The sequence below is a fragment of the Nelumbo lutea genome, chromosome 1 (genome assembly GCF_056320005.1).
Source record: "Nelumbo lutea isolate HS-2025 chromosome 1, American lotus-T2T, whole genome shotgun sequence".
Taxonomy (NCBI): Eukaryota; Viridiplantae; Streptophyta; class Magnoliopsida; order Proteales; family Nelumbonaceae; genus Nelumbo; species Nelumbo lutea.
Window position 1 is genome coordinate 28,405,744 of NC_142684.1, and position 12,619 is coordinate 28,418,362.

General features: G+C 38.0%; 1 protein-coding gene across 4 annotated transcripts in view; it reads right to left on the reverse strand.

The window, feature by feature from the left end:
• Positions 1-2,987: 2,987 nt before the first annotated feature.
• The window catches only part of LOC148874102 (uncharacterized), a 28,431-nt gene continuing 18,799 nt past the window's right edge, over positions 2,988-12,619 (reverse strand). For all 4 annotated transcript variants that reach the window (XR_016104990.1, XR_016104989.1, XM_088964557.1 and 1 more), the window contains one exon: positions 2,988-3,416. Coding sequence is in view for 2 of the 4 variants with exons in the window: in XM_088964557.1 (XP_088820683.1) it covers positions 3,297-3,416 (120 nt within the window). In the remaining 2 variants the exon portion in view is untranslated. The remainder of the gene's footprint in view (positions 3,417-12,619) is intronic.

The following is a 12,619-nucleotide window of genomic DNA, read 5'->3' on the forward strand; positions in this document are numbered from 1 at the left end:
ATTTCCCACAAATACCTTCAAAGTGAATCTTTTTTGAATACCAAGCCTAAAAATGGAATTTCTTAGGCTTGGAGGGGCGTTTTGAATTCTAGAGACTTACTCAAAAAGGGTATGTGTTGGATTGTTGACAATTGGCAATGGAAAAAATATAAAATTTTGGAAAGATAACTAGTTGGACTTGACTCCAATTGAAGGGAATATTGAATAGAGACCCTTCAAGGGTTGTAATTGAGCAAGACGAATTGCTAGTGAGTGATGTTATTAATCATGAAAGACATATTTTGGAGGAGAATAAGATCTATAACTTTGTTCCCCTGACAATTTGGAATGGCATTAGGATCATTTTTATCCCCTCTAACTCGAATGTGGGTAAGTTGATTGGGAGACTGAACCCCAAAGGACACTTTACTGTTAAATCAAACTACAAAGAAGCTATTATTATGCACAGGGGTCAAGGTGATCAAAACCTTCAGCTCAACAAGATTTGGGGGCTTAAAATTCCTCCTAAAATCAAAACCTTTTAATACTTGTTTAATTCTAGAATGCCTTTAGTCCTTCTTGAGGTCTAAAGGTATCTCCATTGATGTTGTTTGCTGCTTCTACAATGCAATTGAAGACACATCACATTTTTAAAAACTGTACTATTGCCAAACAAGTTTGGAGTATCTTAAACCCAAATATTGAGCCTAATGGAAATGATTTATCAATTAGGGAGTAGTGGGATGGCTTACTTCCCAATTAGACCGATTCTATGATCCTTGTGAAATCTTGCTTTATCTTGTGGTAGATTTGGAAAAATAGAAATGAAAAAACCTTCCATAACCATTGTTGCCACCCTTCGGTCAATATACATAGAGCTTTGTCTCTATATGTTAATCACAATGTTGAGAATATTTCTAACTCTAGCCCTATACAAACTAAAGAATGGAAGCCTATCAAATGGAAAGCACCAAAAGGGGGCTCTGTCAAAATCAATTTCGACTGTCTAGAAATGATAAAGGCAATTACGCAATTGCTGCATTGCAAGAAATCAATGGAGGAATGTTCTAGAGACCAAAGCTTATTTTATCGGGAATTCCTCAATTAATGTAACAGAGGCTTGGGCTGTGTGGGAGGCCCATAACTTAGCTCTTAACTATAGGGGTCTCCCCATTTTCATTGAGGGAGATTCTCTTCTAGTGATTTCGTGCTTACCCGTGGAGATTTAAGACCATCATTGAGGAGTGTTTGAAGCTAGCTGGAGATTTGGAATGTAAATTACTTACAACCACGTTTTTAGAGAAGCCAATCAAGTTGCAGACTAGATGTAAAACCAAGCTCTTTCTTCACCTCTTAACACTTCCAGTTTTTGCTCTTCTTTTATCCCTAAGGTTTTAAGTTCTATTTATTTTTGTGATGCTTGGGGCCAAGTTACCTCCCATCTTGTGTATCTCCTCCTATTTCTACCAAAAAAAACAAAAAAAAGAAAGAAAAAGAAATGGCCATGGCAACATTTCTGGTGAAATAGTCAATCGGTAGTCCCAAAATATATATGCACGTAAAGATCAACCTGATCAAGTTTATAAGTATGAGGTCGTGTATTAGGTTTTGCCTTGTCCATAAGGATATAATCATCATCAAACATCCAAGGTCCTCGCGTAGAAACACCATCTCGAACTTCTTGAGAAGGGAACTTTACTCTATAAAAATCATCAATAAACTCAGTAATAGCTGATTTGTCTTTAAGGTGCCAACTCTTCGATAGATCCCCTTTAAGAGATGCCAATTGTCATAGATGGTCAGAGAATATGCCAAAGATTAGACAACTTTCACAATCTTTTTCTTCAATGGCATCTCCTTTAGTTGTTGCTCTGAGAGGTTCAGAAGAGAACAAATCATTGAAACAAGTAGAGAAATCCAATTTGTTTGCCATAGATGAGGCATGGAAGATGGAAGGAGAAAGGGAGGAAGGGAGAATAAAGAACACTTGCCTACTATGAGAAGGAAACTCGGCTAATGCGAGAAGAAAGAACACTTGCCTATTGAAGCATACAATTATTTTAGCACATCATAGAGAGGCTACAATGTATGAACACCTAAAATTCAATTATTCAATCATGTTGAGTATGTGGAAATTTTCCTTTAACGGGTGCTCCTACATGGTTAGAATGCTTGTTTCTTCCAAGAAATTTGAAATATATATATATATATATATATATATATATATATATATATATATATATATATAGTAGAGACAACCAGCACTATCATATCTTGAGAGTAGTAGGCTATGACTCTCCACTTAACATTAAACAAGTGAAAAAAAACCTATAAATCCAATCCTGACCATGGTTCAAAATATCGATATGTATGAAATGCATATGCATGTGTTTTGTTCATGTTGATACTCTTTTTTGAGGCTGTTGTTTCAGGGTTAAGAATGTTGGGAGATGTCAAAATCTTACCATTTACGATACAATTTACGATTTGAACCATGAATTCTTGGGGTTTTAATTTGAATCTTATGTCTGAATCTTTTCTTGTTTTTTTTTTTGCAAAAATCTTATGATTTTTGTTGGAATCCTACACTATGATTCATAAATCTTACAAATTACATGATTTTTATGATTTGATTCGAAAAAATTCAATTAAGAATTAGTTTTTGTATTTAATTTTGCTAATAGAGACTTGTTTTAAATCCCCCTTACTAAACAATAATTTATTTATATTATTTAAAACCAAACATTGGGTTTGTTTTACATTATATATAGGTTGAAGAGCCTTTATATTTAAGTTATTTTATTTTCAAATTAAATTTGATTTTATCATTTTAGGCTTGTACTGTACAAGTGTTAAATTCTATTCTTTTAAATCTATATTTACCATATATGTACCTAAATGAATATTATATTTAATTTTCAGTAAGTTTGTAAAAAATGTAAATAACCTTAATACAATTCACGATTCCATTCCATTAACTTTCTCTATGATTTACTATACAATTACGATTTTCAAAACTTTGGTGCCAAGAGGCCTGAAAATCCATGTAAACATACAATACATATCATACAATATACACCCATACGCTATGATATTCCGAACCTTGACTCTAAGATGATATGGCAATGCCTTGTCAAATAACTAATAGAATATTGAATACCCATAAAAAAATAAAAATAATGAAATATTGCAGATACCCTAGTAAAAATTTGAGAGAAATGCTAGGGTAAAAAGCCATGTATGCTCAAATTCTAAGCATGAGTTATGTAGAAAATCAAAAGTAGCATATACATGAAGCTACTCTCCATAATGGTAAATTATTCATCCTTGTATGGGTACTCTTCTGGGACTTGTTTCAGGAGTTTCACCCGTAACTCATATGCATCATCGCCTCGGAGCATATCTCGAATCCATGTGATCTCAGTCTTCATTGCTACCTGATTTTAGAGGAAGTGAATAGTAGAAAAAGAAACTAAAATCAATACAAGATACTACAAATGGAAATAACAAATGATGCCGTATCTAACAGATATTAGAAGGAATCATGTATTTTGTTAGTGCATCAGTATAACTACAATAAGAATCTACCTCAAAGAGGCATACATGAAACACTTTTTTTTTCTATAAAAAAAAGAACTTTTTATAATCCACTCCCCTTCAGAATTGTTTTATTAATTCCCCAAATGTATTTATTCCCACCCCCTATAAACAACATCCCCATCCCAGTTTGGAATCTTTCCCCTTGAGTTCTGATGGGGACTGAACTCAAATTACGCCCCCCCCCCCCCAAATTACAACAATAACAATAATAATAATAATAATAATAATAATAATAATAATAATAATTATTATTATTATTATTATTATTATTATTATAATAATAAGGCATGGCCCTTTATCCATAGAAGTTCTGCTACACCATGAGACATGGCCCTATATTCAACTTCTACACTCGATTTGGCCACCACACTTTGTTTCTTATTCCAAGTAACAAGATTTCCCCAAAGGCACAATAACCACTAGTGGATTTTCTGTCATCCACAGAGCCAACCCAATCTGCATCAATGTACACTTCAACTTTCATATGCCCATGTTTTTCAAATAAGAGTCCTATCCCTGGGAGTTTTTTCAAATATATAAGAACTCTTTGTATGCTGTCCAGGGAGCATGCATAAACTGATTAAGGACTCTCATTGCATACACAATGTCAGGTCTTGTCATGGATAGGTAGAGAAGTCTGCCCACCAATCTTTGATAATGCTTTGTGTTTGCTATGGGCTCATCACTGCAATCCCCAAGCCTGTGGTTTACATTTATAGGAGTGTCAGCAAGTTTTGCTCCAATCTTCCCCGTATTTTTCAATGTAAAGAGACTGGGCCGAATGGGTCATAATATCTTCTCTTGTAATATTTTTTTCTATTTTCCTATTAGCTAATGGGTCTCTCTTAATGGGCCTGTTATTTCTTTTTGTTTGATTTCTTTATGTTACTGCCTAGCTGGCCGCCCACTTAAGGGCATACTTGTAATTATTTTAACATTAATTTTTAGTAAAAGGTATTAGAGAAGAAAGGGAAGGATTATTCGAACCTTTCTTCTTCTTCCTCCTCTTTTCTCCATCTTCTCTTGTACTACTGCTCTTACTTTTCTTCCTCCTTTTTCTCTCTAATTTTCCAAGTTTACACCTATTTTTGAGGACTAGTTTACATCTTGGTATCAGAGCAGGTTTACTTCTTCCTTTTTTTCTTCTTCCTCTTTTCCCACACACCCTTAGATTAAGAAAGTGTATGGAGAGATAGGTTCTCTATAGCTCAGAGGATCTCTAGCCTAGTTAGTAGAGGGTTTGGAGAGTTTAAATCTGGTTGGATATTGCCAAGAAGTGTTGTTGTTCTGTTGCTACCCAAAACCCTAGCCGACTAGAGATTTTCGAAGGTACAGGTAAAGGTGAAGCTTTGGGTGTGGTGCTTTGTGCTTGGGAGGTGCCTTTTGAATCCTAAAGGAAGGCGGTTCAGATTTGGAAGAGATTGGGAAGCTCTGGTAGGAGCGGCTGCATCTTCTCTCTTCCTCCCCAACAGCTGGGCGGAGTAAAACCCTAGTTTTCAAGCATCTGGGTTATGGCTTGACTTCAAGTAAGTTTATATAGACCAAATTTACGGAAGTGAGTTCAAGCAAGTGTTGGTTTCTGGCCTTGGCTCGGTAGATTCCATTTTGACTGGTGTGACCACAATCAAGCTAGATGGGACAAATTATCTTGCTTGGGCACAACCTATAAGAATTTATGTCTGTAGTAGAGGAAAACTCCGGTATCTCACAAGTAGTAATGTGAAACCCGAAGAAACAGACCCTGAATTTGAGAAATTGATGCAGGAGAACTATACAGTCATTGGATGGTTTGTCAACTCTATGCAACCTCATGTAAGTTAGCATTATCTCTGGGTGTCTTCGGCTAAGGAGATATGGTATAGTGTTACTGAGATCTATTCACAGAAGTTGAATGTAGCCAGAGTCTACAAGTTGAAAAGTGACGTGAAGAACCTAAGACATTGCCAACTATAGGGGGTTACATGTACTTAATCCTTTTTATTGATGACTACTTTCATTACACTTGGATTTATATCATGAAATCCAGGGATGAAGTATCAGCTATTGTGCAAAAATTTCATGAACTCATCCTCACCCAATTTAACACTCAGATCAAAATATTTCGTTCTGATAATGCTAAGGAGTATTTTGAGAAAACCCTCTCTGCTTATCTTGAAACTTTTGGGGCTATTCATCAAAGTTCTTGTTCCTTCATTCCACAACAGAACGGAGAACGGATTGGCGGAAAGGAAGAACCGACATGTGGTTGAAGTTGCTAGATCCTACTGCTACCTTTTTGGGAGATGTTGTTCTTATCGCTACCTTTTTGATCAACCGTATGCCCTCCTTCCTATTTCTCTTCGCAAGGGCAAGCGAAAGTGTACAGCCCATTGTATCTCCAAACACCTGTTTTACAGCCTTCTCTCTCATTCCTACTATTCTTTTCTTGCTTCTGTTTCTTCCCATGTGATACCCAAGTCCGTCCCGGAAGCTTTATCTAAACCTGAATGGAGGGATGCTATGATAACTGAACTGGATGCTTTGCATAAGAACCATACCTGGGATATTGTTGACTTGCCTAAAGGGAAGGAACCAGTGGGTTGCAAATGGGTGTTTACCATTAAATACCACTCTGATGGATCTATTAAGAGGTTTAAGGCTAGGTTGGTTGCTAAAGGCTACACTTAGATGTATGGTATTGACTATCTTGAGACATTTTCTCCTGTAGCTAAGATGACCTCAGTCCGGGTTTTGTTATCTCTAGCCACTACGTTTGATTGGCCCCTACACCAGTTTGATGTTAAAAATGCCTTCTTGAATGGAGACCTACATGAAGAGGTCTATATATCTTTGCCTCCAGGGGTGCATGGGAAGGAAATGTAAGGCAAAGTGTGTAAATTACAAAAATCTATTTATGGTCTCAAACAGTCTCCTCGGGCTTGGTTTGAGAGGTTCAGGGTTGTTCTTGTCTCCTTTGGTTACACACAAACTCAATCTGATCATAACCTGTTCTTGAAGAGAAATGGCTCTCTGGTGACCTTTTTGATAGTTTATGTTGATGATATTGTGGTCACGGGTAATGACACTGAAGAGGTCAATAAACTCAAAAGCTTTCTTAACTCTGAATTTGAGATCAAGGATTTGGGAGATCTTCGGTATTTTTGGGCATTGAAGTTGCTAGATCTGAGGATGGTATCTTCGTTTCTCAACGTAAATATGTCCTTGACCTCCTTGCTGAGACTGGTAAACTTAGAGCTAAACCAATCTCCACTCCTATTGATCCCAATCATAAGCTTTCTGCTACAGATGGTGACCTTTTATCTGATAAGGGGGTGTTTCAGAGATTGCTTGGGAAGTTGTTATATCTTTACATGACTCGGACGGACATTTCCTATGCAATAAGTGTTATTAGTCAATCTATGCATTTTCCCAGAGATACTCATTTAGCTGCTGCAGAAAGGGTTCTGTGTTACTTGAAAGGTACTCCAAGGAAATGTATTATATTTGCCAAACATGGACACATGAAGCTGGAAGCTTTCACTGATGCTAATTGGGCAGGATGTGTTGATGATGGGAGATCCACCTTAGGTTATTGTGCTCTGGTCGCTGGGAACATTGTGTCATGAAGGAGTAAGAAACAATCTGTAGTTGTTAGATCCTCATCTGAAGCAGAATACAGGGCAATGGCACATGGTGTGTCAGAATTACTGTGGCTACGATCCCTTTTAGAAGAATTGGGGGTTGACTATGAGAAGCCAATGATGCTCTACTGCGACAACCAAGTAGCTATCAATATTGCACATAATCCTGTTCAACATGACAGAACTAAGCACATTGAGGTTGATAGACATTTTATAAGGGAAAAAGTTTGTTTTCCATTCATCACATCAGACGAACAATTGGATGATATCTTGACCAAGGGAGTTCCAAGAGGGAAAATGACACTATATAAGCAAGCTGGGCATGATTGACATCTATGCTCAGCTTGAGGGGGAGTGTAAAGAGACTGGGCCGAATGGATCCTAGTATCTTTTCTTCTAATATTTTTTCTATTTTCCTGTTAGCTAATGGGCCTCTCTTAACGGGCCTATTATTTCTTTTTGTTTGATCTCTTTAGGTTACTGCCTAGCTGGCCGCCCACTTAAGGGCATACTTGTAATTATTTTAACATTAATTTTTAGTAAAAGGGATTAGAAAAGAAAGTGAAGGACTACTCGAACCTTTCTTCTTCCTCCTCTTTTCTCCATCTTATTCTCTTATACTGCTGCTCTTATTTTTCTTCCTCCTTTTTCTCTCTAATTTTTCAAGTTTACACCTATTTTTGATGACCGGTTTACATCTTTCAAGAGATCTATAATATATTTCCTCTAGAAGATGAAGATACCCTGATTTGAGCAGGCAACTTAAATTCAAAAGAAATAACGTAAAGGCCTCAAATCCTTCACTTCAAATTGAGTAGCCAAGAATCTCTTCAATCTTTATATCTCTTAGTCACAGTCATTGGTGATAATAATGTCACCGACATACACATTTAAAGATACCATTCTTCCTTGTTCTCTCTTCACAAAGAGTGTGTGATCAGTCTGGCACTACTTAAAGCCCATTTGTTGAACTACCTTGTGGAACCTACTAAACCAGGCCCTTGGAGATTGTTTTAAGCCACACAAATATTTCTTCAGTTTGCAGACTTTCTGCTCATTTCCCTTAGCACAAAAACCTTGAGGTTGGGTCATGTACACTTCTTCTTCAAAGTCACCATTCAAAGAGGCATTTTTAATGTCCAGTTGATGAAGCTCCCAATCTAGATTTGTTGCTAAAGAAAGGAGAACTCAAATAGAATTCATTTTTACTACAAGTGCAAAGGTTTCCACATAGTCAACTCCATACACTTGTGAAAAATCTTTTACAACTAGTCGGGCCTTGTACCTCTCCACTGTGCCATCTGCCTTATGTTTCACAGAGAATACCTATTTGCACCCCACATGTTCCTTTCCCTTAGGAAGATCTACCAACTCCCAAGTGCCATTTTTGTGAAGGGCATTGATCTCCTCCATTGCATCTGTCCACTCAGGAACAATTAAAGCTTCTACAACTCTTAGGAAGGGAAACGTTGTCAATAGCAGAGAGGAAAGCACCGAAAGAGGGTGAAACATTCTCATAGGATAAGAAGTGAGCCATTGGGTTGTGTGGTGCATGATCTGGGACATTAACTGGAACAATAGTACTTGGATGCGGTGATGGATTCAACCCCTGAGAGTCTGATGGCATAGGAACAAAACCTGTCTCTATTTCTCCTCACTTGGACTCTCCCCCTGAGGAGAAATAGGAAAGAAAGACACATCTTCAAAGAAAGAAACATCCATGGATACAAAGTACTTTTTGGAAATAGAATCAAAGCAATGATAACCCTTTTGGGAAAGGGGGTAGCCAAGGAAAACACAAATAATGCCTTTGGGATCTAGCTTACCACGAGTAGGAGACAAATCACGGACAAAACATTTACACCCAAAGACATGCATAGGGATAGGAAACAATGGAGCTATAGGGAAGATGAGTTGATTAGGGGACTTGTATTCCAAGAGACGAGATGGCATCCAATTGATAAGATAAGCCGCAGTCATAACAACATCCACTCAGAACCTTTTGGGAATATTCATGTGTATCAGCAACCCTCAAGCAACCTCTAGAATATGATGATTCTTTTTCTTTGCAACCCTATTCTGTTGAGAGGTTCTAGGACAAGAGCTACGATGAAGAGATCCACAAGTTTCAAAAGATTCAATGAAGTCACCATGAAAATCCTCTTTGGCATTTTATGATTGGAAAATTTTAATCTCTGCCCGAAATTGTGTGTATACCATACGTTGGAAAGCTTTCACAAGTTTAGGAACTTCTTCTCGAGAGTGCATAGGGTACACCCATGTGTATCGAGAGAAGTCATCAATGAAAGATATGAAGTATTTGAGCCATTCTCCGTTGGAATATTTACAGGTCCCCAAACATCAAAATACACAATGGAAAAAGAAACATCTGATCTTTTATTACGTAAAGGAAATGAATTTCTACATTGCTTCCTTAGCTAACACACTTGACACTGAAAATCATTAACTGACACAAACTTAAACAATTCTAAAAAAAAGTACTTCAAAGACTCAAAGGACATATGACCCAAATGATTGTGCCACAAAGTAACCTGACTCTTATTTGATTGACTCAAAGACTTTGAGGCCGCAAGACCAACTTTATTCTCCAACACATAGAGACCATTCACCATGTTCCCTTTACCAATCGTCCTCTTAGAGGCCAAATCTTGAAAGGCACAAGATTGAGGAAAAAATGTTACTAAGCAGTTGAAAGAGTGTGTAATGCTGCTAATAGATAGTAAATTAATATGCAGTTTTGGAACATGTAAAACATTTGGTAGAGGTAAGCCAAATGGAAAAGATATAGATCCTCAAGCAACAATGGAGGAGAATGATCCATCAACTAACATCACTTTATCTTTGCTAGAAAGAAGGGTGTTATGATTGGAAAAAGGTTGACTTACCAATAATGTGATTGGGAGCACCAAAATCAATAATCCATGGAGATTTGGAGGTATCAGTAGACACTTGGAATGCAGAAGCTAAGTTACCCGAGGAAGAAGGAAAAGAGGTTGGAGTGGGTCCAAAATCTGCTTGTGTGAGAGCCCTACCATATTGCTCCAAATGGTCACAGAAGGCAGAGATAATATTTTCCTTGAGATTAGACCTAGGGGGACAATCCAAAGAGTTCACAGTAGTTCCTCCACTCTGTGACTCGTGAGAGATCAAATTAGCCGAGGTGAACCTCTTTTGATTTGGTTTCTTGTTCTATTCTTGTGCTGATTTCTTATTTAGGTCTTGTGCTCGCTTCGACTTTCCATGCAATTCCCAACATGTCTCCCATGTGTGTCGGGATTTTTGACAATGAGTGCACCATAGTTTATCTTTATCATCAACCCTTTTCTGACCATCTCCCTTTCTTGTTGAATTGGTATTACCCTTTGTAGCTAAAGAAATGGTCTCCCCCTCAGGGGGATTCATGGAAGATTTTCTACTTTCCTCGGATTACCAGTGCATACACCTCTTGGACAGAAGGAAAATCCTTATTGCCCAAAACTTGAACTCAAATGGGTTCATACATGGGATTAAGCCCTAACAAAAAATCAAACACCCGTTGTTGTGACACTAACTGTTCGTAGGCTTTGGCATCCTTTTCACTCTCCTAGTCAATGTCCTGATAGTAACCTAACTCTTTCCAGATAGATGTGAGGTAGAGTAGTAGGTGGATAAAGACGGGTTATGGGCATACATTAATGCAAAAAGGCATTTCAAGTGGCTAACCCAAGGAATGGATGTGCGTGTCCGGTGGTTAAAAGATGTGCTAATTCATTTGCAGATGCTTTGGCCAAACAGGGGGTGGGAAGAAGCCATTTGTTTTGGGCTACTAATCTTATTGTTGAGGGGGTGGTAAGAGGGTTTACCTCCCCCCACCTTTGTATTTTAATCTTCTTATAATTTAATGAAAGTTTCTTGTTACTGATAAAAAAAAAAAAATAGTAGGTGGATAAGCTTCTTTCCCCTTGTTTACATGTTGCAGACTTGGCTTGCAATTGATAGATTCTAGCATAGCGTCTCTGCTCGGAGTAAGTTGACTCTACTTGTTCCCATATTTCCTTGGCTGTCTCAGCCCACATAAAATTCTGCTTAACGGATGGTAGTATAGAAGTCAAAAGCCATGACATAATCATGCAGTTTTGCTGGTCCCACTTATCATATTCAACAGTACCAGTCCTAGGTTCCTTGACTTTTCCATTGATATACCCTGCCTTACCCTGGGCTGTGGTGTACAGCCGCATCTCCTTAGACCATGTCAAATAATTTTTGCCATCTAAGGGAGTAATAGTCGTTGGAAAGCTCATAGAGTCATGACTGCTGTTCATTCCTCCTTTGTTGAAAGAAGTTCCAGAGGTTGCAGAGTCTTTAGAGGCCATAACAAAGGCTGCTAGCAGAAGTTTCAGACCTACAACCCTTCTCCCGCAGTCCACACACTCACAAACACACAACCCTCACTGTAAGATTTAAAGTCAAATTGCAGTCACAGTATCACTGCACCTGCTGTCACAGATTAACAGGTCTAACTGACCTCACAAGGGCTAGTTTAAGCCACACATAGCACCTACACAGGTTCTTCACCCACACAGTTTTGGATCACCGACCCACAAAAGTCATTAAACACACCTACACACATCATCATCTTCAACCTCACACCACTTCTCTCATGTTCTTTCTTCAGCCGGTGACAATAAAAAAAGCTTGTAGTATGCTTTAATACAGTAGCTCTAAACATCTTGGAACTAAGTCCCTGTTTTCACCTTTTACCCTGATTCTCTCCTCGTATATTGTTCATATTTGTAGTTGATTCCTCTACCTCCATTAAGTGCCCACAGAAATCTCCAAACCATTTTTAAACACTTAGTGTTGTCCAAAGATTAAATGGTAGTTCTCTGAATCCTATCCCTACCACTCTTGGTTTAGGATATGCGGCAATACATTGGCAGGAGACCCTTTAGCTATCAGCAATGTCTCCCCATGGTGATTCAACCAATGCAGCATAAATTTCTTCAGAGGAATCATTAACTAAGATCAGCACAGCCCTGTCACTGAAGGGTTTTATCTTCATTGGCAAAATCTTCATATGTTTGATTATGAATCCTTCCACTCCACTCCATTCACTGATCTTTCTCTCAAGCCTTATCAAAACATTGTTCTATCACTCCTTTTTTCGCCTGCCTCTCTTGACCAGTTCATTTTCCTCATCCCTTCTGGAATACAAACACTGTTCTCTCCCAGGAGTGAAATTTTCAACCATCTGTATGAATTTTCCCTTCAAGTTTATTTATTTCTGCCAAGTAGCCTTCTGCCACTGCTCATTTTGTTGCTTCATGCCCATCAGTAAGAGTATGGCATCCTCCAACAACAAACCTTTTAGTCATACAACATTTCATTCATCCAACATGATTGTGCCTTTCTACTTTCTT